General features: G+C 52.8%; 1 protein-coding gene across 6 annotated transcripts in view; it reads right to left on the bottom strand.

The window, feature by feature from the left end:
* VDR (vitamin D receptor) overlaps window positions 1-26,626 on the bottom strand; it is a 93,567-nt gene that overhangs the window by 29,647 nt on the left and 37,294 nt on the right. The window contains exons 1-3 of one of the 6 annotated variants that reach the window (XM_024736533.1): window positions 26,562-26,608; window positions 5,454-5,537; window positions 2,418-2,565 (exon numbers count right to left, since the gene is read on the bottom strand). In XM_024736533.1, coding sequence (XP_024592301.1) covers window positions 2,418-2,563 — 146 coding nt within the window. In that variant the 5' untranslated portion in view covers window positions 2,564-2,565; window positions 5,454-5,537; window positions 26,562-26,608. Of the gene's footprint in view, window positions 1-2,417; window positions 2,566-5,453; window positions 5,538-12,873; window positions 14,668-26,561; window positions 26,620-26,626 lie in introns of those variants that run through there. The other 5 variants (XM_024736534.1, XM_024736535.1, XM_024736536.1 and 2 more) reach the window with 5 other exon arrangements.

The raw sequence follows: 26,626 nt of genomic DNA, 5'->3' as shown, positions 1-26,626 counted from the left end.
AGATCAACGGTGCGTGCATGCGTGTGTGCGTTTGTGTGTGTATTTATAAAACAAAATTCAAGCCAAACAACAGAGATGTTGGCTTTTCAGAAAGTGCAGCCTGGCTCAGTCATCAAGGCAGAGATAGTAAAGATATAAGGTAGACCGAGGACAGGGTAACAAGATAAAAGCAGCCTGCTGCCAGTAATGCCAGGCCTTGCAGGCGGGGGTTGTGGCCAGCAGCCAGCAGCAGAACTCTGAGGCATCTCAGAGAGAGGGGCTAAGGCTGGGTTACGGTGGCATAAGGTGCCCACGTGCAGCAAGCCACACTGTTGGTCCGTGGTGCCCTGGAGGTGCGAACCTGCCGTCCCTGTCCTTTTGGCATCTCCCACACCCGGCTCTGGACATGAGGGAGACTGTCCTCCCTCCACCCGGATGCCTAATGGGTCTGTCCCAAGGACTCACCCCCTAGTGGTGTGTCTGAGGGCAGCAAGCCCAGGTGCACAGGGCTCGGAGCTACTCTAGTGAGGAACTCCCACATGTCATAATCCAATAAGCAGCCACCTAAGAGTCCCATCTCTCAGAGCAGAACCCCAGTGGGTGGTGACCTGGAAAGAGAGGGGATTTGGGGTGGGGTCCATGAATCAACCAAACAGCCCTGAGAGCAGCTGGAGACGTTTGGGTTACAGATTGACGAGATATGACCTTTGTCTGGGTCTCCATGTCCCTAGCTCCTAGTCCAATGCTCGGATCACAGATGCTCATTAAAATCTGGGAGGCAGTGTGTGAAAGAGAAAACGAAAGGAGGGTGGATCGTTGGAGAGGCTTTTGTTTATTAGGGCAAGGTTCCACAAAGGACATCAGTATTGAGCCATCAGGCTCAAATATGTATATATTTCTATTGTGCTTTGTTTCTCAGAACACCTTTGTATATGTTATTTCATTAATCCTCAGTTTATTCTATATCCTAGAGGGGTCGGGGTAACTGAAACATAGAGAAGTCGAGAGATTTGAGCAAAGACAGACAGTTAATTAACGGCACGGTAGCACTATAGCCCGCACATTTCTGCCTGGTTTTAAGATGCGAAACAGGCCCTGAAGCGAGCACCCAGACCCCTTCTCCATTTTCACTCTGAAGGCAGCTCCCCCATCCCCAGGCCCGAGCAGCAAAGGGTCCAGGTGGCACCTGGGACACAAGGCCTGGGCTTGGGAAGGCCCACCCTGCAGAAAGCACGGGCTTCAGGCCAGAGGAACAAGAGACGTGGCAACAGGACCTGGAACCGGCGACGCTGCCGGTCTGGTTCCCGAGCTGAGTAGGCAGCCAGTGCCAGGCCACACAGGCAGTTAGCACCCACAGAAGCCCTGCCCGTGGCCCAGCGGTTGCTCGAGGCAGTGAAACTCCAAGCCTGCCAGCTCCCGAGACAGAGGGCAGGTGAGTCGGGAGCCTGTATATATAGAGCCCAGGGGTCCCCGAGCTGGAGGAGAGCACCGCAGACATCCTGAGGCCTCTGATTCACTCTGCCCTCGATGCCCGTTCAGGGAAATGGGAGTCCTTGTTCTGGACCTGATTGACTCTTTCCTCTCTCTGATGGCTAAAGTCTTGCCCTTACTTTTACTCACCTCCAACAAGACCATTATACAGAAGCTCTTTGTTGGCCACCTTCTTGCAGGCTTCTCTCTCCCTCTCTCTCTCTCTCTCTCCAAAATATGCCAAATGCCAATTTCTCATGGTTCACAATCCCATCCTGTAATTCATCACTTCCCTGTGCTCCCTCCCTGGTTCCGGATGGGAACAGCCTTTGTCTAGCCTTTCTAGTACTTTCCCACACTGTTTACACTGGTAATGCTGGGCTCACATGAGAAGAGAGAAGGCTGCTTATAGAGAAACTGGCCCTGACCAAACAGGAATGCCTGTGCTTCCTAAGGTTGGCTTTCCAACCTGGGACAAGCAAGCCGTGGATGCAGATCTGGGCACAGATCAACTATGGAGGTCCAATCAGGGATGCGGTTTCCCTTGTTCCAGGGAATGGTTTGATTTGGATGGGGGGTGGGGAGAGGGCAAGCTCTGAGGCCAAGTTCTTGGGCCTCCCCGAGGCCATGCCAGCCTCTTGGATTAGGAAGCTGCGATCATCAACTGATAGGAGGTTTGCTCCGGGAGGACAGACATGTGGGTCGGTGCAGGGGGCTGCGGGTCAAGGGGTAATGGAAGGATGGGGACCTACATGCCACCTCAGGAAAGCAGTTTCAGAGGGGGTCAGAGGACGAGCTGGAGCTGAGGGCAGAGGAGGAAGAAGACAGCCTCAAGACCCTATCGCCCCTGGGGGCTGTGAGAGCTGGCGTGTTCCCGGGCCTGGTAGGGAAGGAGACGCGGAAAACGCAGGGTCTCTTCCTGGGAAACCCCGTTGCTCTCCTCCCCGTTGCCCTTGGGGAGGACCTACCTGAAGAAGCCTTTGCAGCCTTCGCAGGTCATAGCGTTGAAATGGAAGCCGGTGGCTCGGTCTCCGCACACACCGCAGATCCGGGGCATGTGCCGGTCGAAGTCACCGGGGTCAGGTAAGGAAGCGCCGGCTGCCATCGCCTCCATCCCTGCAAGGACAGCAGGCAGGGGTGAGACAGTGCCAGGGCCAGCTGGCGGCCCTTCCGCCAGGAGCTCAGCAAAGCTGGGCAGCTCCCCGGGGCCCAGGCCGGAGCAGGATTCTTTGGTGCCCTCCCTTCGTGGCTCTCGGTCCCCAGCTCACCCTCCTGACACTGCGCTGGCCTCGAGCAGAAGGTGGGCTCCTAACCCAGTTCGGAGCAAACCTGTGGAGGGCCGCTGCAGTGATGCTCACGGCGTGGCCTGGAACCAAGGTGCCAGGGAGCAGAGGCTGCGCCTGCTGCCTACAGCCTGGGCTACTTTGGGTGAGATGTTCAGCCTCTCTGCACCCCACTGTCCTCATCTGAAGAATGTGTTTTTCTTCACCGGGTGTGAGGAAGGATTATGTGAATGAACATACGCACACCACTGGTCTCAGCTCCACCTCTGCAGCGGACCTGCCGCGGGTCAGAGGCCTCTCTTGCCTAGTGTCCCCTCCAGGAGGGACGAGGGCCCTCCAACAGCCTCCGACGCAGAGGGAAACCCTCAGCCCCTCTTTCCTTCAGGGCGAGGGGAAGAGGATAGACTACATGCCCAAATCAGACCCTATCGTGTCAGGTCCTCGCCGCCCTGCAGCTCAGGATGGACGGGACTTGTGCTCCTGCGGTCCTGGTGCCAAATTCATCAGTCTTTTTCTCTCTCTTTTCTTTCAATATCAATTCAACACATTGTTCTGAACGTCCTTCGGAGTAATGTGAGTCATAGACAGTGAACTAATTTTGTTTTCAGAGATGGCTTGTATAAATAGGCATTATCTAGAGATGGATTTCACACTTGAAGAAAGCGGGGAAAGAGAGAGAGGGAACAAAATATATAGCTTTGGGAGATCCTTCTCAGGAAGCTGCTGACAGGTCTTCCCTTGGGCAAACTGGGGCCTTGGCTTCACCTGCTGCCTCTGACCCCCACTGCTGTCAGCTCAGAGCTGCTTCTGGGGTCCCTCCTGCCTCCCTGAAATGGTCTCAGACCCTGCTGCCTCCCAGTTTTATCTGAGTCCTCATATGGGTTGTTACAGGTTTAAGTGCCTTGGCTCCAGGGCAGGAGGGTCCCTCAGGACAGAAGAAAAACAAGAGAGGAAGCCAGTGGTGAGGAGACAGGCACCCTAACCCCTCCTACCCTGGCGCCACATCCTCCCACTTAAGTGGGAGAGGTAGCTTCCGGGGGCCCTTGGGAAGCTCCAAGCTTCTTTCCAATGACTAGGCTCTCAATCTGAGCTGAGGTTTGACTCATCAATGCCTGGTAAGGTCTTATTTCAGTCCATCTTCATCTCACCCCAATGAGGCAAGTACTATTATTATCACTTGTTTTACAAACGAGGCCCAGAGAAGCCCAAACATGGAGGTTTTCCAGCAAGTATAATTACAAAGTACACAAAACAAGTACTTAATTTTACAAAAAGAAAAATCTCACCAAGAGCTTCAAGCCAAACAAAGGAAGCTGGACAGATAAGGACAGGTATTGTCAGTCCTGCAGGGGCAGAGGGGCCCTGATCACAGACGGATGTATTGGATTCCCTAACTTTCTCTTTCACCTCCTCTTTTCCTGGGAACTTTAAAGTAATAATAGTGACCCTGTTGCCCATCCCTATCACAGCTAGGTTGATACTTGTTAAACGATAATGTTTATATATATACACGTGCAGAGACAGAGAGAAACACTTTAAAAAAAAAAGAACAAAGGAATGATAACAGAAACTTTTGAGGGAGTAAGATTGGGGAGGGCATGCAGAGACATTATGCAGCAACCATATTCCATTTCCCTGAGTGGTAGGCATACAGTGTCTTATTATTGCTACTACTAAAACTCTATTTTCTGTTTTATATGCTACATAAAACATTGCATAACTGTAAACAACTAAAAACAAGAGAGTGCCTTTGGGTTTGTCAACACTGTCTCTATAGCCCATATTAAGTCCAGGCTGATTCCAGGCTCCTGGAGTGTCACCCACAACCCAGACGTGGGCAGGGATCCCAGAGGCCCAATACCATTGGGGTAAGAAGACAAACTGTCTAGGATGCTTGTGGCTTGACCCCAGGTCAGCTGAGATGATGCAATTCCCAGTCATCGTGGTGTTGCTACAGAGTCCGTGTCATCCAGGGACCAAACATGCGGTGGATTTGGTGGAAAAAGAGAAGTTAAATGTGAGAGTGGAAGAGAATCAGTCAGATCAGTCCGACAAGTATTCAGCATCATCTGGGCTCACTGGAGATGTGATGATGCAAGAGAATTGAAACAACACGGCACCACAGCCGGGCAACTGCGCCTTCCTGCAACAGAGTGATGGCAGGAAGGCTCCTGGCCTGGGGGTGGGACCCCAGGCACTGGGTTAGGCCTGACAGAAGGCTGGACCCGGCAGCTGGAGGCCCAGAGTGAACAGGACAATTTCAGGTGAGTTGAGAGAAAACTCAGCCCTGCTTGGGGTTATGCGCTGCTACCAAGAAGCCAGGGCCCAGGACCAAGAGTCCAGAGGTGGAGAAGAGTCCCAGGCACATATGGCCTGAGAGCTGGCAGTGCCAGGAGTGACAGGCAGAGACCGTGGAGGGCAGGAAAGAGAAAGGAGTTGGGAGCTGGATAGGAAACCTCACCATGCTGGATGGCCCCCTGGGGTCCTGGCCTGGGCATCTGCAAGCCCCTCCCTCTGAGGCCTCACCCTGATCAGCCTGGCTCCAGGTCTCTGGCCGCGGGATGCTGAGGACTCTGATGACACAGGACTGGACCAACCCACGTTTGCCAAGGGCAAGGGAGTATCTCCTCTTCCCCCTGCCCGCCTCCTGCCCATGCCCGCCTCCCCTCGCCCCCGGATAACAGAAAGCTAGGAGGCTGTGGCTGAGGAGGAAACACCCACCTGAAGGAGCAGAGGAGGGAAGGGAAGTCGAGCGCAGAGGTGCCCTTCTGTGAGGGCTCACAGACGCTTCCAACCAAAAGGACCCTGAAATGAAAAGGGGGAAGCGCTTTACAGCTCAGCGCTGACCTCACCGCTAGAGAGCTCATCCAGCAGGATGAGAGACTCTTTCCAGGGGCTTTAGTCCCCAGATCAGGGCCTGAAAACTTGACGGAAGTGATCTGTTGGGGGTGTCATCCCTGGCAGGACTGAAGGGGCGGGAGCCCAGCGGCAGCCAGGAACAGCCCTCCCTTGAGGCCGGGGGGAAGGAGTGGGAGTGGCATCCAGCACATGGGCAAATGGAAAGCGCAGCAGAGAGGGCTGGGAGGGAGGGAGGGCTTCTTCCAAGGGAGCGCGACTGCTCCCACGGCCCCACGCCAGGGTTTTAGGGATGCTCGGAAAAGCAGAGCCAGAGGGGGGCCTGGCAGGCTGCTGAGGGCGGGAAGGAGACCGGCGCCCGGGCGATGGCAGAGGCCACTCGGGAGCTGGGAATGGTGCAGGTTAGCCCTGGCCTCCTGGGATAGCTTCAAAGACAGGTGTCTGGGATCTGCAGTCTGTGGAGACTGGGTGTAGGCGGGGCAGGTGCCACAGGGGTTAAATACAGCAACGCACTGCTTTCAAACAGGATGTTTTCTGCCACTTTTAGCTCTTCCCCAGACATGCTCAACACCTCCGGCCTCGGCGAAGGCTGACGGTGGACTGACTCTAGTGTCCAGACTCTGGGTCTTAGTGGCGTGATGGGTCACCAAGGTGGAGCTGGTGGAATTTCACCCTTCCCACTTCCACCCACACTCAGTGCTACTTGCCCACCCAGACAGACAAACACACACACACTTCCTCCCTTCGCTGAAGCCAATAGGAAGTGGCTGGGGAGATAATAGATATGCAGGTGCCTGCCTGACCCGGAACCCTGGCGAAGGCCTTTCAGGCAAACTCCATGTGGGGAAGGTTCAGACCCCCAGCTTTTGTTTCACTGCCTCCTAGTGGCCCGACTAGGCAGAGAAGGGGAGAGCCCAAGGGGCATCCAAGATCTGGGCCCAGTCCTAAGACTGCCAGCCCACTGACCCATCTACCAGCCCCTCAGGCACTGCCCACCCCCAAGGAACAACTGAGGAAAGTGTCAGTGGACCCTGCTGAGGTAACATGAACATGGTTGGCCCACTCCCAAGCACCGTGGGTAGAGGAGGGGTAACTGCAGGGTACAGACATGTGACCACTTCCTCCAAGCCAGGCTCTCCTCTGCTTGTACTGCCCAAGGCCCCCCAGCCAACCGGGCTCTTCTAGATTCTATCCCATGGCCTTAGCAATTTCCCAGACTCCCTGCTTGCTCCTCAGGAAGGCTGAGGTAAGGACCAAATGGGTACAGAAAGGACTACTGCTTTCCTGCTCTCAGCCCCTAAGATATTTAGAAGTCAGACCTGAGATCCAGGTAGCCTACCAGCCCTGAGCTTAAAGAGAAAGTGTTTGAGTATCTACTATGTGCCACCCAGCATCTCACGTAACCTCCGAACAGTCCTGTGAGATGAGGGGCAGTCTCATTCTACAGATGGCAAAACCAAACTCCAGGTAGGGCACTTTGAGAGACTTGCCCAGGGTCCCACGGCCAGGCCAGTGGTGATGCCAGGGACCAAACGAGGACAGGCTGGCTGCCCACAATGGCCAAGGGCTGCCCTTGCCTCCTGCCAACTCAACCCATCCCAGCGATAATCACCAGCCCAGGTGCTAATACTCACGCCGGGCACTGCTTCAAGTTCCTCCTGTACCCTCACTCATTTAATCCTCACGACAACCTCGCGGGCGGGTACTGTTATTACCCCTATTTTAGGCATGGGGAAACTGAGGCACAGAGACGATTGCCTTTGGAGCCCAGATCTGAACCGAGGCAGCTGAGCCCCGAGTCTCTGCTCTACTTTTCCTAAGGGAGATAACTCAGTCATTTCCTCACCCTGTGCCCTGGACACCCTTCACTTCCACTAAGTCAGGGAGGAGCAGACATGGCAATCCCCAGGTCATGACGGAAGAACATCGTGGCACTTTTCCTTCCAAGGCTCCCAAATCAGCCAGGCTCTCTCTTCTGCCAGCCAACCCCTCTTACCTGGGAAAACCCCATTCAAAAGATGGGCCTCTCCTCCCCATGCAACTTTGCACTACTGGGTGGTCCTTTTAGGAAAAGATTGTCCTAGATTTAGCCTGTAGGTCCAAGTGCGTGGAAAGTGGGGCAAAGACACAGGGCGAAAAGAAAACAAGTGGAAAAACCCCCAGCTTAACACCACCCACTTTGCCACGTCATACACCCCCCACCCCCAATTCATGTTCTGAGTATAAGAGCATCCCACTGCCTTTGCTGGGGCTGTCCCCAGAGCCAACCCCTCCTGCCCTGCTTTAGAAATACCCAAACCCCTAGTATTGAGCCCCGGAGAAGCAGAGGGGTAGCAGCTCAGCTCTGCAGAAAGCCCCTGGCTTCCATTCCTCCGGGGTCAGCATCCTACATCAAAACCCCTGCCTGTCGCAGTGGTTAAGAATCCGCCTGCCAGTGCAGGGGACACGGGTTCGAGCCCTGGTCCGGGAAGGTCCCACATGCCGCGGAGCGGCTAGGCCCGTGAGCCACAACTACTGAGCTTGAGTGTCTGGAGACTGTGCTCCGTAACGGGAGAGGCCACGACAATGAGAGGCCCGCGCACCGCGATGAAGAGCGGCCCCCGCTTGCCGCAGCTGGAGAAAGCCCACACACAGAAACGAAGACCCAACACAGCCAAAAATAAAAGAAATAAAAACACAAAAAACAAAAAAACCCCTGCCTGAGCCTGACCCCAGGCCTGACCTTGCTTTAGCAAGAAATGAGGAGATAATGTGTTTCCTTCCAGTCATCGAAGCCACAGCTGCCTCTCCCACACATCTGCCCGTCAGCTCACACAACAGACACCCCAACTTCCAGTGACTTCTGCTGCATGGGCATCCCCAGGCAGAGTCTCACCTAGGACAGTCTTGTAGGGTGGGGACCGAAGGGTGTCCTGGGGAGAGCCCTGGCAAGACAAGGATCGAAGTGCGCTACAGGGCTCAGTTTAACTCTGCTGCGTTCACTAGACCCTCTTCGGAGTCCTGAGGGCAGTAAAGCTGTGACTCTAGGAGGACCAAGCGGCAGACAGAGGTCTGACTTCTAAGGTCTTTTCTAGCTCTGAAAGTATACAACTCCAAGGCTGAATTCCCATCATGATGAGGCCTTAAGACCATTCAGGAAGTGAAATTCCTCCACTGAGCGCTCTCCCCAGCCCTCCCAGTAACAGGTGAGGCCCACTCACCCCCAGATGCTAAGGGGCAGGAAGGGCGGGAGTAATGTGGCCCCTTTGGGTCTTGTGGGGACTGGGAGCCCAGGAGAGGGGCCTCCCTCAGCACGGTTGGGACTGGACTGATCAAAACGGGCTTTCTAATTGTTGACATTAGCTCAAAGTTCCCTCTCCTTCTAGAAAGAAATGCAAAGCTAAGTGATTTCCCAGCAGAGGGGGAGAAAATTCCTCTTCTTCCTAAAATTGGCCCACATGGAATCAACCACACGCTGGGCTCTCTCTGGAGCGGATGGGCCTGTGAGCGTGCCAGCCACAAGTGCACACGTGCTTATGCGTGCACGCCCTTTTCTTGTTGTTTTCATTTCATCATCCTTGCAACTCTGCCCATAGAGTGCTGAACGCTGTGTGACCTACCCAACTTCTTACTTGCTGTCTCTTTATCCTAGCATCACTTAGGCACAGCAGTGTCATGGCCAGTTGAGGTGATGCCTTTTCTTCCTTCTTCACCATCCCCAACATAAGCCCACATTCTTTCTCCAGGAAAGTCTCAGCATTACTTCCCAGAAGAAGCTGAGGGGGGATTGAGTGGAAATGAGGGCAAGGAAAGAGGAAAGTGTACTGTAGAGTTAGATCTTGGCCCAATTCTTTCTTTCCCCACTGCCTCCCCAGTTCCTACACACACACACACACACACACACACACACACACACACACACACACACACACACTTTAAACATGGCTGAGGACATTCGGAACTTATTTTCTGAAGACTACAATTTCCAAAGTTAAAACCCAGTGGATACCAGTCATCTCAGAATATCTCAAGATTGGAAGGAAACTCAACACCACCTACTCCAACCATCTTAAATCGCTTCTATAATATTCTAGTCAGTTTTCTAGCCTGGACTTAAAAATCTTTTCTGTTAGAGAACTATCTCCCACGGTAATCCATACTCTTTGGATGGCTCTATGCTTAGAAAGTTCTTCATTATGCACAGATGAAATAGTTTTCAACAGTGTTCAGTTTTCAACCACTGGTCCTAGACCAGCTCAGTTTTCAACCACTGGTCCTAGACCAGCTCTCCATAGCCATCGAAGATGAATCTACTAGGCCATTCCCACAGTGTCTCTGGAGGAGGCGCTGGTAGGGCCATCATGTGATACTACCACACACATTAGAAAAAGAAGCACAGGAAGCTAGCCTGGCTACATTTAACTTTGATTTAGACCTCATAAACGTCCCAGGTACGATCATAATTCCCACAAGGGCAGTGAATAAGGTGGTGAGTGCGGACAGCATCTGCCTCCTTGGCTTCACCTGGAGAGAAGTTTCCAGCCCAAGAAAAGGGCCCTGTGGAAGAGTGTGAGTAAGTTCTGCCAAGGCAGCCTGCCGCCTCTGTCTTAGGCTCAGTTGTTTCCAGGGGAGGCTGGCCCCCAGCACTGCAGCTCTAAGAACACGCCTGAGGTGGACCAAACTGTTTAACGACTGACTGAAGGATGGGAAATTAAGTGGCTGATGATCCAGCAGTTTCAGGGATAACTTTACCCCTGAAGGCGCTTCTTAATTAACTTCTTGGGGAATATACCTCGCCTTTGAGAACCTGGTAAAGGTCATGGACTGACACCCCATACGGTGTCACGGGTTAGCAGGTCACTCCAGAGAAGCCATGCTACAGACTCCCACTCTACTGGCCATTCATCAAGGCTCTTTCTTAGCGGATGGTCCTGTCACTCTTGGGAGTACTGGTAGCTTCCTGGAGCTGAGCAAAACCCAGAGGCAGGAACCCACGAAGCTCTAGGCAGTGGGACAGGAGATACGTAGCTTACTTAGATATATTTCCACTTCTTATCAACAACAATTATTCCTGCAAGCTGCCTTTTTCCAGTGGAAACTCAGCCCTCAGCTTTGTCAACAAGATCTCTGGGTTGATTACTGTTCTTCAGGTAACAGGCAGGCCATGCCCTGTCCCCGCTGGAAAGCGTGGGCAGTGACAGTGGCCGGTGAAGCATAGGGAACCGGCCCATTTGTAGCTGCAGCCCAATCTCTCTGGTTTTACAGCAGAAGAAACTGAGGCCACCAGAGAGGAAGCGAGTTGTCAAAGGCCACACAAGGAGGGAGGATGCTTCTCCAACCCCACCCTGGCCAGGTCCCAAGACCTCCCATCACCAGCCCGAGCAGCTTCCCAGGGGAACAGAGTGAGGTGGGAGAGAAACAGGCCACGGAAGGGGGCACGAATTTCATTCCTCAGAGGAGGGGAGTTGTGGAGAGGCCACGAGGAGGCCCTGAGGCAGACTGCAGTGAGGCCACCCAGCACTGACTCCATCCTTACGAGCAATACAGAAAAACAAAGTGGTGGGTGAGGGGTACCCACTCTCTCCTGCCTGACCAACTCTGCTCCCACATCCGGCTTCTCTGGCCTGAATAAATGGATGAGGACTCAAGAGAGTCCGGGACTATTTTAGAGGGAGGCAGGATACACCTGGCCTGGGTGTATCTCGCTCCTCTGGGTGGCTTTCCTGGGATACTAGGGTGGGAGTACTTCCCTGGGGCATCTGCCACAGGTGGAAGTTGATGGGACAAGGAGGCTCTTTGTTCAGTGACTTGGAGACCAAGGAGTAGAAACTGAGGCAGCCCAAAGGGAGAGGACCAAGAATACAGGGAGAGCAGATCTAGCCCTCCTCTGGGGACACCTGAACCCCTGGGATTGCTGATGCAACTGATGGCCAAATGGGATTTTCCTTGATTTTCTAAAAAAAAAAAAATGGCCCCAGGACAACAGGAGAGAGCTGCTTCTTTCTCCCAAGCGATTCCCAAGGCCAGTTTTTAGTGCCCCATGACCCTCTCCCCAGCTTAAGCATCTTTCTGACTGCTGGTCCCCAGCCCAAGTTCATGTAGGCCCAGGTTTACGCCTGCTGGGATCAATGCAATCTCTGAATCCCTCAGCCTCTTCCTGCACTGTGGGAAAGGTAGTACCCAAGTCCCAGGTCCTGCCAACTCCAAGCGAGATTTTCGGGATCTTTGGCATCAGATCCCTTGCTCACCTCCACAATCACCTCGGCCAGCCTGACACCCTTGGCTACCTGACTACTGTCCAGCTTCCCCCAGAACCCGTCCCTGTGTCCTCATCTACAAATAGGGACATGACAGTGCCCAGGTCACAGGTGGTCACGGGGACCAAGATCTCTGCGCAGCACTCAGCACAGGGCCCGGCACGCTGGAGCTTATGTGTTTGCTCTCATTATTAGAGCAGTTACTGTTGTTAGTGCAACTGCGGAGAGTTCAGGGCCCAGAGAGGTGCCGTGGAGGCCAGGAAGCCTGTTCTCCATCCCCGAGGCTCCACCCCAAACAAACATTGCCCAGAGAGCCACATACTTGCGGAACTGGGAAAAAAACGGATGACCCCACCCATTGGCTGCGACTCCTAAAAATCCGGCTGCTCGGGGTAGGGAGAATGGATGGTTCTAATCTCTCCCTGACAAGCAGAGAAGCTGGGCTACACATCTGGACTCTTCCTCCACAAGGAAGATGAGGCCGTGACTCCCAAGGTGCCACCAATTGCTCACTGCTTCTGCTCATAGCGCGTCCTTTCCCTCTCTCACCCCGTGAGTCTCTTTCCTACCTTCTCCGGCATCCAGGGCTTATAGGGCATCTGTTCTCCACTTAGTGGGACCTTGCTCAGCAGCCCGGGGGCACCCCCTTTCGGTTATCAGGGCAGCGGCACTTCCTCGCCCCATTCACGGCCACCACAGCAGGCATTGGAAGGCAGAGTGATGGGAAAGGCTGGCAGAGGCCAGGGGGCCGGAGCCGGGGGCGGGGCAGTAAGGGCTGCAGCCTCCCTGGCTCTTGGCAGCCCTGGAAAGCCATTCACTTATCCTAGGATAGATTCTGAGGCCTGTGTCAGAATCCATGAGGGATCACAGGGTCCTCTGAGAGGGGTGGGGCTGGGGTAACTCTCTACCAGACAGCTCCAGTCCCATAAGGGGCTGATTTACCCAAAGGCATCCTGTCTCTCTTCTGCATTATTAGTGAAGAGGTGAACACTTCTCACATATTCATGAGGCTTCCCAGGAAGAGGCCAAGTGGGGAGGCTCCCATTTACCTTTGAGGGTAGCAGCAGACACCCGCAAGCTGCTATTCAGTTCCTGTGTGAATGATTTCGCCAATAGAGCTTTTCCAGGGCTTCTGTTTGGTCAGAATTCCAGCCATCCTGCTGTGCTGTGTAGATCTCTTCTTGGGGACCATACTGGAGGGCCAAGGAGGCCACAGCATTTCTTCTTGGCCTCACACTGTGCTGGGTATTGGTTCTGGCCTCTGATGCCTTATCTATGATGGTGACCCCTGCCTGGTTTTAAGCACTGACTATGTGGCATGCTGTATACTAGGACTCAGAGACACCACGGTGAGCCGCCCAGAGACCCGGCCCTCATGAAGCTTACAGTCTACTGAGGGAGACAAACAGGAATCTCCAACTCAGATCCCCACTGCAATACAGGTAGGCACAGGTGTGACAGGAGCACGTGGGAGAGCACCTGGCCTGGTCCTGGAGGAGAGGGAGAGAGGCTCTTTAGAGGACGTCACTTCTCTGCGCCTTAACTGAGACAGAAAGGACCATAGTTTAACATGGCAGTGGTGAGAAGGGTAAAGAGGGGTCCGGGCAGGTGATACCATGTGAAAAAAGGCTATGAGGCAAAAGGGAAAGAGCATTTTGGAGGCGGAGAAACTAGCTCCATATGGCTGGAGAGAGACAGGGGACGCAAGAGAGGAATAAACCAACTGACCACACTCATTTCAGTCGGAAGTAAATTCCATTCTTTCCTCTACCGAGTGTACTTCTCGTAAACACACTGAGTCTTGAATACCAGGAATTTTAAATCACTGCAATGATATTTTGCAACCAAAGACTTTCAGACTCCATTCAGCTTCCCATTCCAACCGGAATTGACCTTGAGATTTGTGAAGGAAGTAAAAATGGGCCTCCTTCCCAACTGCTCACGGAGAAAGGGCCCCCCAGGTCAGGAAGGCAGCGGGCCTCTTCTACCGCACTAATGCACATCCCTTGTTCTCCTTTGGGGGGGGATGCTTTCCCCTGGGATCATTCCATCAGTAATTGAGTTGGAAGGGAGAGGTAGAGGAGAGAATTCTGGAAAATCCTGCCCAGCTAAATAGGAAAACATACTTTTTGTGAGAGAAAACCCAAAGAAAGAACAAAAGATTCAACAAGGGCAGATGGAAGTTGTGAACAATTCAGTGGCACGTCACCAGTCAATCCTTATTTGATGCATCAATCTGTCCAGGGTGGCCAGATGCGGTTGCCGGGCACAGGGAGAGCTGCCTTACCACAGAACCCACCGGTCCCCACGTTTGCGTCCACCAGCGCACTCGGCTTACTCCTCTCTCCCAGTCAACAAGGTCACTTCCCTGTTGCCAGGAATCCCTCTAAGGGCACCAACCACACACACACTATGGTCACGAACAACTTGCGCCATGGACATGTGTGGGAAGTCCGCTGCATGTGTGGGCACACACCAGCCCCTACCTTGGGTCCAGACGTCCACGCTCACTGCTGGCCCATGACATGACACAAGCACAGCCTTCCCCTTAGAGCTATCATTGAAGATAACCCTCCTGTTTCAATGTTTCAGGCCAAACCACTGGAGGATTCTTCCCTGGGGCCACAAAGTGGTAGGAAATAGTGGCCTTTGTCCTAACCCATGAACCCTCTCCAAACTAAACCCTCCACCCCAACCCTACCCATTGGCTATCTTCCTCTTCCTTGTTTTTCTTTGGTACCCAGGGGCAAAGATGGAACAGATTCGCCACACAGAGTGGCATTCAATGCTGCCTCAGGGTACAGGAGAAGCTGAGACCAGGTCTCCAACAATCCTCTCACAGGATTGTTGTATCCGCTGAGATTTAAAAAAAAAAGTGTGTTAGGGCTTCCCTGGTGGCGCAGTGGTTGAGAGTCTACCTGCCGATGCAGGGGACACGGGTTCGTGCCCCGGTCCGGGAGGATCCCACATGCCGCGGAGCAGCTGGGACCGTGAGCCATGGCTGCTGAGCCTGCGCGTCCAGAGCCTGTGCTCCGCAACGGGAGAGGCCACAACAGTGAGAGGCCCGCGTAACGCAAAAAAAAAAAAAAAAAGCGTGTTATAAAATTGCTATACTCCGTACCAATGTTAGTTATTAGTTTACCATCATTTTCCCAGGTATTTAAGAGGGGGAGGAGGTCTATACTCCAGAGCAACAACTTCTTTCCCTCCTTGGCTGTCTGCAGCCCCCCAGCTGCCCACCTGGACCTCCACACCAGGTAACAGAATTTCCACTCCCTTCACTCACCACTCCTTCGGGCAGAGGCAAACATCCCTGGAGAAGGAATCTGATGGACCAGCTCAGGGCCTGCACTCAATCAAAGGAGCTGTGAGTGAACTGCACTCCAGCCGGCTGGGCAGGCTGCACACTGTCAGCTGGAGTGGCCGCTGGTCAGCCAGCCTGATGAACAGACTTCTAGGGAAGAAGGCCATCGCAGCCCCTGGGGGAAGAGGTGGTACCCCTCCACCCACCGCTTCCCCTTTGCTCCCCGACGCACCACTTTTCCCAGCACTCCTCCTGTCCTGAAACACACTTCTGCAGCCAGGCTTTTCAGTAATCCAGGATTGACGTTTAACAGAGACAAAAATAATTCTCTTGAGTGAGCTATTTTCTGCCCAGCTTGGGGAATAATAGCTCAGGGTGACAGGCAGTCGGGGTGGGCGTGGAGAGGAGGCTGACCATGGGCCACCCTTTGGTTTAGGGCCTTCCCCGTGCCCCACACCACACTCACCCTGGAGCGGGAATTTCAGGGAGGTGGAGACCTCAGTCAGGGGCTCCGGACTACCAGCTGTCCCCGCTACCCTCCCACCTGTGGATGCCAGGTGAGGGGTGAGGGCGGCAGGTATGGGAAGGCCTGGGGGAGCCAGGGGCTCCCCGCACACCAGGTTTCAATCCTCCCTGGCTATGGCTCTCTTATGGAATGGAAGGAAAAGAATTAAACATTGCTACTTTACCAAGCCTCCAAAAGGAGATTCTACACCCATTTGCCTATCACACAGGAATGTTGTATCAGCTGAGATAAAAAAAAAAAAGTGTGTTATAAAATTGCTATACTCCGTACCAATGTTAGTTTTTAGTTTACAATTATTTTCCCAGGTATTTAAGAGGGAGAGGGAGGCCTATTCTCAGGCATAAAGGGGAAAGCTGTGAGAAAACATTTTGAAGTATAACATGGAGCGTGATCCCGTCTCTGACAGCATGAGGTCCTCACAGCCCGGGAGAGCCCACAGTGCAGTGAGGGTTTCAGACCCGGCCTGATAAGCGTCATTCATTGCCTACCGAGCCCAATCCAAAAGTGTCACTTTTTTTTGAGGGGGGGGTGCGGGGGCTAGAGACCCTTTCTTTGACTGTTAGTTTCCTTTTGATTTTTCTACATCAAACCTTCCTTCTAATATCTATAGGGAAATATCTGACTGGGAAGACACAGTAGAGGAGGAAGGAAGGCGGAAGGAAGGAGGGAGGGAGAGAGAAAGATAAGGAGGAAAGGGGAGGATTTATTTTTTATCATCAGACTGAAAGATTTCATTATAACTCTCTAGAAAGAAACACTCTGCATTGTAAAGTATTATCACACGATGGGAGGGGTACCCATGGAGAGGAATCATTCATGCCTTTAGTAAGGAATTCTATATACACTAGGGCTTTCCTGGTCCCTCTCCAGGTAACAGTCATCTCTTAAAGGAAAGAAACTACCAGAGGACACACAGGAGGCCTACAGGCTAAACCTGACCATGAATGAGTTCTGTCTGTCACCCCCCTACCCATCACCACCAGTGATTATACCTTTTTGGATTGGCTGTCAATGTTTCCAAAAAAGAGAGAGATTTGACTTTTGGAAAAAACCTGGATGTCCCGCTTCCTATTAAAAATATTGTATAATCTAGCCACACCGTGCTAAAGTTCCAGTGGCCACCCTGCTGGCCTGAGGCGGGGCTGTCCCTCTAGACCAGGCTTGTGCCATCCCACCAGGGTTTGCACTCACTGTTACCTACCTGGCCCTAGTTCCCCGAACAAGCCCCCAGCTTCAGCCGAGCTCTGTGATGAGGGAGACACTTGAGAGAAGAGGCTCTGGAGGCAGCCTGCCAGGGTGCCAACCCTGCCTTCCCTCCCTGCCAGAGGTGAGACCAGAACCAATGACCTGAGCTCTCTACGCTTCCGTTCCCTCCCCTGTCAAATGAGAAAAATAACAATACCTACCTCATTGATCTGTGAGGATTAAATGAGCTAATGTATGTAAAGTGCTCAGCACAGGGCCTGGTACGTGACACCTGCTCAGTGTTAGCGCTTGTCATCATGCACATTTGGTTCAATTCATCTGAGCTGCAGTCCAGATTTTTAAGGATGTTTTAGTCACACGAAGCGATTGCCCTCCAACTCTCTTTTCTAGCTTAGGGGACCCGGTCTACCTAAAAAACAACCCAATAGACATCTACTGAGCATATCCATGATGAGTTAGGTATTGTGTGGAGTGGTGACACCTCAGAGACGGGGTTCAGAGATGTTCTCAGGGGCTCACAGCACAGTGGGGGGAAATAGACAACTGGACAGTCACAGCCTTGCTCCCTCCAAGTCCTGCCCACCCACCGGGGAGCCTGGCATTCAAGGAGAAACTGGGGTGCATCTGACCCTTCTCCTAGGCTCCAAACCCTCCCAGAGCCTCCCTAAGAGACACTCAGGGGCGAATCAACTCCATTTCATTTCTAGTTTCTCAGGCTGCATATCTGAGTTCTTCCACTGCACCCAGGTTAAAATAATTCCATTTTAACCAAGCCATTCAGATCTTAGATGGCGTTCATTATAATGGAATTTTACCTGAGGGAGCCCATCCCCCAATTCTCAACATCATGGCACCCAAGAAGTTGGCAAGCTTGCAAAATAGGCTGGGCAGAAGTAACTTCCCTCTTCTGGCACAAGTCCGGAAATTCAGAGACTTTTGGAACAAAGAACTCTGCCCTGAAGGTGTTTTCCAGCATCATCCTGGCCAGCCTGGAAACGTCCCATTCCCCCTCCACTGACACCACCTGCTGCCTCTTTTTCCAGCCCTCTTCAGACAGGAAGGGGTTGGGGAGCTGAAGGACCGGGACGCAGGGCAGGACAGGCAGTGGCAGGCGAAGAAGGACCCCACGTCGGGTCTTAGAAAGACCTGAATTTAAGTTCCGGTTCTGACTTGGGAGCTCGATGGCTTTGGGCAAGAAATTTAGCCTCTTAACTTGTTCAAACTCAGTTTCCTCTTCTGTAAAGTGGGGATAACAATATTACCTACCTCATGGGATTATTGAGAGGCATATATGAGAAGATGCACGGACAACATTTAACCCAGTGCCTGGAACGTATTAAGTTATAGTAACCTTTTGGTTTATTATGATTATCAGCTACTATATGATATGCGAGCTTCAAAAGGGTCAAAGGTTGGTACAGAGAGAGACACTGGGGCAGAGTTGGGGGTAGAAGTGGCTGAAGGATAGGTGAGGCCCTGCCGCTGAGCCCAGCATGGGCCTGGTGACCAAGATAAGGCCCAGGGCAGAGGCGCTCGCCTGCCCGTGGAGCTGACAGGCACAGACTCGATGGGTAATTACGGGATTGTGGGCTGGGGTGGCCCATGCTACTGCCCGACCAGCCACATTCTTTTGTCCCGTGGGTGGCTGGGTGGGTGGGCAGCTGGCTGCTTATTTGGCTTCCAGGACACTGAGTATATCTAACACCTTTCAAACCGGTACCCTCCACTCCCGGGCGGAGTGTTCAACTCTTGGAAGGGGATTCTCTGTGGGCATTCACCTCCTCCTGTGGTAGCAGGTAGTGCCAGTGGAGGGGGAATGGGACGGTTCCAGGCTGGCCAGGATGATGCTGGAAAACGCCCTCGGGGCAGAGGTCTTTGCTCCAAAAGGCTCTGAATTTCCGAACTTCTGCCAGAGGTGGGAAGTTACTTCTGCCCAGCCTATCTGGCACCTCCTCTGTTCTCTTCACCCCATCTTCCAGACGCCCCCTGCTCTCCAACCAGACAAGCCAGAGGGTCAAATTTCAAGGCCAGACTCTGCACAATTGGTCAGTGGAGACTACTAACCTCGGTTCACCTCACCTGGAGCCTTCAAATGATCAAGAAGCCCAAGACAGACATAAATCCCATCCCTGTCCCCAGCCCCAGCACTCTAGTTAGCACTAGCTAACACATACATGTGTTAACTAACTAGCACATACGTGATTCTGATACTTGCATGTCTTGTTCTTAAAATCAATGCTCAGGGAAAATATACATCCCTCCCAATCCATTTGGCAAAAATGCAATTCAGTGGGTATTAATTGAGCACCTGGTATGTTCTCAGCCCTGACATCAGCCTCTCGGTTGAACTGACCAGAACAGCAAGTGTTGGGAAGGATGTAGAGCCACGGGATCCCTCACCCACTGTCAGTGGAAGCCCAGTGAGGAAGGGCTTCAGCTGCACCTGGAGACCCCGCAAAGGGCTCTCAGAGTCAGGCTGTGGCATTTACGGGGCCATCTGTACACCACACATCAGACAGGCACACACATAAGCCAGAAACCAGGTCCTGAGGTTAAGAATGATACACTTATTATAGCCGAAAGAGACTTTAGAAGCTCATCTAGGGCTTCCCTGGTGGCGCAGTGGTTGAGAGTCCACCTGCCGATGCAGGGGACACGGTTTCGTGCCCCGGTCCGGGAAGATCCCACATGCCGCGGAGCGGCTGGGCCCGTGAGCCATGGCCGCTGAGCCTGCGCATCTGGAGCCTGTGCTCCGCAACGGGAGAGGCCACAACAGTGAGAGGCCCACGTACCGAGAGAAAAACAAAAGGAAGCTCATCTAGTACAACTTTTTCATTTTAGAAATGAAGTCTATACCAAGTGTTAAAAAGGATGGGGAACCATGGGAACTTTTATCTTAAAGGAGTGTTTACTTAAAGGAGTGTTTTTGGTACCGTCACTGTGGAAGACGTGTAGGGTAATGCCAAACAGGGAATTCCGTGTGACCCATCAACTCCATTCCTAGGTATGTGCCCTAGAGAAAAGCCTACACATGCACCAGAAGACAAGCACAACATCTTCCTAGCAGTATTAGCTTATCATAATAGCCCCAAACCGGAAACAGCCCAGATGCTCATCGACAAGAGGAAGGATGCACAAATTGTGGCGTATTCTTACGGAATACGAGACTGCACTGAAAACGAATCAATACAGCTGTGTGCTTCGAAGTGGATGAATCTCAGAAACACACTATTGAGTGAAAAAAGTGCATCGCAGACAATACACGTGTAGGTAGACTCCAAAGATGTAAAACTAAACAATACACTGTTTTGTAAAGCCTACAGAGATGATAACTTGCAAAGAAAAGCAAGGAAATATTAACTAAAATTCATAATATTAGTTACAGTGTGGTGGAGAGTGAGGAAGGGGATGCAGCTGGGAAGAGGAAAGGGGGCTTTTAAGCTTCTGTAAATGTTCCACTCCAAACTTAGGTGGTGGGTCAGGATATATTACACTACCCTTTAATGTATACATAGGCCTATTGTGTACTCTTGTGTGTATGATGTATTTCACAGTTTAAAAAAATAGAGTCTTGGAGAAGCTAAACGACTTCTCCAAGCTCATCAGCTAACAAATAACAGAAAGGGAAATCAATTTACTGAATCTGAGTTTAGCCATTCCTGGCTTCTAAAAGGACCTCTCAGAAATGATAAGTTTCTGGTCTACGAAATTTGAAAACAGTTGCAAGAGTCTTTTCTTTTCACTGTTAAATTCCCAGTGTCTTGAATAGTACCTGACACACAGTAGGTGCTCAGCGCATATCTAGTGAATGACTGTCCGCACAAGCTCTTCTGGGGCTTACATCGTGCCAGGCGCTCCACTTGTATCATCTCTAATCCTCACACAACACGGCAAGGGAGTTATTCTTATCCCAGTTTACAGATAAGGAAACTGAGATTCAGAGAGATTCAGAACCATGCCCAAGGTCACGAGCTACAAAGTGACAAAGCCAGAATTTAAACCTTACAAAGTGACACACAAAGCCAGAATTTAAACCTAAGTGTGTCTAACTCAAAACCAGCGTTTCTCCCATTCTGCAAGGCGGCTAGCACAGCTCCTAATAGCACCACCTAAAATTTCAGTCATTTACCAAGAAACCCTGGGAACCCCAGCTGAGGGGCTGGCTCGGTGTTTTCTCCTCCTTTTACGTGTCTCCAGGCTCTGGCTCTGGCGTTTAGAGTGGTTTGTACAGCCAGGCCCATCACCGGCACACAGCGTAGAGCTGTGGTCATGGGTTCACTTTACAGCATGGTGCAGGTTACTTCATCTCTTTAAACCTTCGTTTCCCATATGCATGCTGGAGAGAACACTAGTAACTTACTCCCAAGAAAAGCTGGGAAGATTAAAGGAGACAAGGAAAGTGATCAGCACAGTGCCTGGCAGAGGCCGTCAGGGGAGGCTGGAGTCTGTTTCTCTTTCCAGGTGGGTAGGTTGGGGAGTGTTCCTTAAGGGGTAGCCAGGAGAGGAAGAGGTAAACAAAGTGAGAATAGCTCCCAGTTGGACAGTGGGACAATGGCCTTTTCTTCCTTGGTGCATCTAGCACATAGAAGGTCATCAATAAAGTGGTCTGTTTGAAACTGAGAGTTTCTTATTTGCCTTCCAGACCTCCCAAGTCTTCTTTGATCCCTGCAAGCTCTCCACACAGGGCTATCTCCCTCGGGTTCTTGTCTGCTGTTTTTTTTTTTTTTTTTTTTTCGGTATGCGGCCCTCTCACTGTTGTGGCCTCTCCCGCCGCGGAGCACAGGCTCCAGAAGCGCAGGCTCAGCGGCCATGGCTCACGGGCCCAGCCGCTCCACGGCACGTGGGATCTTCCCAGACCGGGGCACGAACCCGTGCCCCCTGCATCGGCAGGCGGACTCTCAACCGCTGTGCCACCAGGGAAGCCCGTGTCTGCTGTTTTTACCCAAATAAGGTACCCAAGACTGCCAGAGAGGCACCGAGGCCTGAGGGTATGGCAGAGGGAGCCTCCTCTGAGAGGCCACTGTCCCCAGAGTAACCTTTGGACAAACTGAACTTGCTCCCAGGTCAGTTCATTCAAACTGCTACATAATCTAAGCCTGCTGCTCAGGGACATTTCTGCAGGCCTATTATGTGTGAGGCAGGCCCTGAATGCTTGCGGCCGCCTGGTAAGGGCAGAGGTGGCAGGGTGCCCTGAGGTTAAGACAGACCCAGTGTCAGTCCTGACGCTCCCTCTCACCAGCTGTGTCACCTTGGCACATGGCTCGACCTCCCCAATCCTCGGTTTCCCCAGTTTTGTAAAAAGAACATGGTGGTGGTTCTCGTCTCACAAGTTGTGACAGCTCTGGGGGGCAGTGCACGCGGCGTCTGGGCCCCAGCACCTGGTACCACTGGGCTGAGTGCTCAGTAAGTAGCTGTTCCTGGAGCTACAACTCCAGTGCCAGCAGGTGGCACACACTGGATGTGTCACCAGCTAAGCTTTGGGCCTCATGGGCGCCTCACAGGGCCTAGAATATCACACTTTGCATAACACCTCAAAGCTTCAACCTGTCATCAGAAGGCCAATGAGAGGCAGCAGCTTCCCAGGAACTGGCTGCTGGGTCCTGCCCAAACTCCACTTTCTCACTGGTGCAGCTGCCTACACCATGCTCAGGATCAGGCCCCTGCCCTGTGCAGAATGGGGGCTTTGTGTGGCAAAGACTGTGGAATAGACAGCTTGGTCTATTCCTTGGCACGGGACCTGTCGGGCAGGTTTGCGAAGGTATGACACACACTCAGACTCCCCGAGCGTCTGTTCCTTCTGCCTTTGCCATTTACCTACCGGCCTGCCACCCCTGCCACCCCTGAAGCCCTCTCCTCTCCCCTCCCCATAAGTTGCTTCAAAGGGTGGGACTTCCCAAGAGGTCTTCACCTGCCATTTTCATTTGTCGGTGATGAGAACGACTTCCTTCCTGCCACAGTGGACAGAGTCACTACACAGTCATCAAGGAGGCTCCACCCCCATGACCGACGCCCCATCTCTCATGCTGAACCTCTGGGGACTCTCCAGGGAACCCACCCTGAGCATCTGGGCCGCAAGGACCAAGGAGGGAAGGCAGTTTCTCTTCCACGTGTCTCCACAGCAAGCTGCAGTCACCCGCCGTCACCAACGCCTTTAGTCGGGGTTGAGAGGAGTCTGTCCCTACCCTGGACCGTTTCCCCAGTAGTCAGACAAGCCAAGAGTCAAGCTCCAGTGTCCAGGGGACCTGGCTCCCTCCCCTGCTATGCAGCTTCTCTCGGCCCTGACCTCCACTTTGCTTACCATTTCCCCAGAACCTGATTACAAGTGACCTGTGTCCTTTATCCACATGGGCAAGGTTTGACTACCCTACCCTTCCTGGTTGTCTACCCGCTTTAATGCTGACTTTCCCACGGGACAGTGGGGCCCCCGGAGGTCTGGGAAGATGGACGGACAGAATGAAGAGACTAAAGGTTTTGGGGGGGAAGAGAGAAGAGGAAGCGTGAGGCTGAGTCTTGGCTTCAGTATAAATCCCAGTTCCCCAAGGGCACCTGAAGGCGAGTTGGCAGGCCTTGCTGTCCCTGTCTGAGGTAGGGGTGGGGCAGGAAAACCAAAGGTGAGGCCACTCACAAGTCAAGGGTGAAGGGGAAGGGAGTGAACACTAGGCTAGTCCAGAGAGAGGGTGGCCCAGAGCAGTGCTGCCCTCAGGGAGAGACTGCAATTAGCTATAACACCACAGAGCAGGCTACCCCCATCTTCCCCTCATCATTAAGCACCACCCCCATCTTCTCCTCATTAAACCCACACCCACCCATCTTCCCCGCATCACCGTGACCTCCGCTGGGTCTGGGGTGGGGTTCGCTAGAATGCCTCAATGTTCCAATTTGTCCTGAACAGCTTGGGTTTAATTATTCATCACACCCCTTTCACTCTCAAAATTCTCCCAGTTTGGGCAATAAATTATACAGTCACTCTCTCTAGCACATCCAAGAGGGCACTGAGACAGGAGACAGTCAATGGGGAACCGGAGAAAAGCATAACTAGAAGCAAGGCCTTAGTGGTCCAGAGCTACAGCCAGGCTGGCTCCTGTCCAGCTGGACCCCCTGAGAACTGGACTGTAGTGGAAGAAGATACCGCCAGCCACTGCCCAGTCTGAGCTCAGACCGTCTAGGGGGAAGAGGCCCGGTCTGGTGGGCTCTGTTCCCTGTTATCCCTCAGAGGGCCTAGTACCATGCTGGGCACACAAGAGGCTCTTAAGAAAATCTTGTCATTTCCTTACTTCTCTTTACCTGCATCCAAACCAGACGTAAACAGTAACAAATGGAGAGCTGGAGTTCCTATAGCTCATCCTGTCCAGCAACACACTGGAGTTCCATCCTAGCTCAGACCTCCAGGTGCTCATGACTCTGGCTCTCTGGCCACTAGAGCCCACCTGCTGGATGTAAGCACCGGCCAGTTTCTTGCAGAGAAACTCTGGCTCTCAGGCAGGATGACCTCTGCCTCCTCAGGATGTGGGGTAAAGAAATGAACCACTGCAAGTCCTTCTCCTTTCTTGGATAACCACTTGGTCTGGCCCACTAGACCCCAGGCCTTCCTCCAAATGTGAAAGACATTGGTTTTAACACTGGCTATGTGTTCTGGGAGCGGACGGTGTGGGTCCCAGAGGTCCTCCTGGTGCTTCCTCTGGGACTCGGTGCCCGAAGGAGATCAGTTCTGAGGTCGAATAGGGAAAGAAGACCGAGAAACCATGAACACAAGTAACTAGGGCACCTCAAACAGCATCAGACCTTCCACAGTATTTATACAAATAGAGTGTCATGGTCTTGGCTGTGAGTGGTGAGGAAAGCTCCCTAACCCTAACCCTCTTCTTTCCCTCCTTCCTTACCCCACTCTCCTCTTTTCTCATCCTTTTTCTCTTCCCCCCTTTCTTATCCATTACCCTGGAAAGGGTCCAAGTCATGGCTGATGAGGGACAGCCAAACTGAAGTCATGGGACCCAGCCAGAGCACAGACTGTGAATTCCCCAGCTGTTTGCAGTTTGAGTCAGCCCCCTAGCCTGCTTGTGGATTGTCTTCAAATGGGTCCAGAGAGGCCACTGAGTAGGGGCCAAATGGGGCCCCTACTTCTGCTCAAGGATCTAAAACACCCAAAGCAAAAGCCAGAGAGAAATCTACAGTCTTAATAGCCTCCTGGTCTGGCTACATACAACACTGACACCATTCCAGAAGGACTCACAATCCCCTCCAGCACTTGGACAGGGATGGGATGAGGAAGGTCCCCCCGAAACACAACACTCTTGGTTCGTAAAGTTGAGGCTCCAGTGTCCAGATAACCCATTCCCACCTCAGCAAACCACCCCCACTTCCCAGCCTGACTTAAAACCTTTGCCAGGACCACGGCTTCCCTTATCCCAGAGTCTTTCCCAATCTCCTGTACACACCCACCTCCCTAACACACATAGGCAGCTAACAAGATCACTAGGCAGAAATGGCATATGAGGGGCTGGAAAATTCTGCCGTGCTGGGATGCACTTCCTGATCCCAGGAGAATAAGAGATGCGGATTGACCACAAAGCCACAATCCCTTCCCAGTCAACCCATTCTGGAGTCATACCATAGCCATCCCATAATCATTGCTGTGCAGAGTGTCCCCTTCAGGAGTGGCCACCACCAGCCATGAGGAAGCCAGCCTTCCAGCAGGGAGCTGGTGCAGAGCTGAACTCTGCCCAGGAGAGCTTTTGCAATGCTCAGAAAATGCCTGCCCAACTGCTTGCCTGGGCTCTGGCCCCTCTGGCTGCTGAGCCCAGACAGGAGGTTGACTCACGCACCGCATGGAGAAGGAGGAAGAGGAGGAGAAGATGAGGGAAGGGCCTGGGTTCAGAGACCCAGGGCTCTCCCAGCCCAGGCAGCCTAGGTCTCAGCCTCAGTGGTCCATGGGGGGAGGGGTCCAGGTCAAACTGCTCCCCGGAGACCATAGGATGTTCCCTCCTAGATACTTGCCCTGAAATCCTCTTCATCCACCACCCACAGATGTGGGACTCCTCACTCCCCCAATAGAAGCTACTCCTTGAGCCCCCTCCTCAGTTAGATGCTTGCCCCTGAATTCCTGTGGACATCTATGGATGGGCTTTCCTGAGAAAATAAGTCCGGCGCACTGGATCAACCAGGTCTAAAATAATTGGTGGCTTAAAAAAAAAAAAGCGAGAAAAGAAAAGGAAAGGAAAAAAAAAACTCTACTTAAAAGATCCAATTCCATCATCGCAGGTAACCATGCGTGGGTCCTATAAGATAGCAAGGCTATACACACTCCATCCCCAGAAGACCTCAGCACCCTACAGAGCCCATCCCTCCCTTTCTTATTCCTCCAGTCCATGCCGAGGCGGCCCGACAGAGGAAGGAAACAAATGTTTCTTGTTGCCCAAGTGCCAAGCACCCTACTGCAGGACCGTTTCTGTGATCCGCTGCCTGAGCCCCGAGGAGGTCGCTGCTCCCCTCTCCGGCCTGGCACGAACTTCAGCTTTCTCTCAGACCTCAGGGTCCCCTTAGTGCCCCAGCCTCAAGGCACGACAGCCCAGATCTCTGTCGCCAAGTTCGCCCAGACTCTAGTGCTTGCACACGGGCACTCAGACCCGGTACCCCCGACGCCCCCACCCCGCGCCTAATCCCGATACTGGGGCCCCCTCTCCTCGCCGGTCCCGGGTCCGCACCTGGTACTGAGTGTGGGCACACTGCTCCGCGCTCCCGGCGCCTGGGGATCGGCGGCTGCCTTTTG

Source organism: Neophocaena asiaeorientalis, unplaced genomic scaffold (genome assembly GCF_003031525.2).
Source record: "Neophocaena asiaeorientalis asiaeorientalis breed wild unplaced genomic scaffold, Neophocaena_asiaeorientalis_V1.1 scaffold134, whole genome shotgun sequence".
Lineage (NCBI taxonomy): Eukaryota > Metazoa > Chordata > Mammalia > Artiodactyla > Phocoenidae > Neophocaena > Neophocaena asiaeorientalis.
This window is presented reverse-complemented; position numbering and strand designations above follow the sequence as displayed.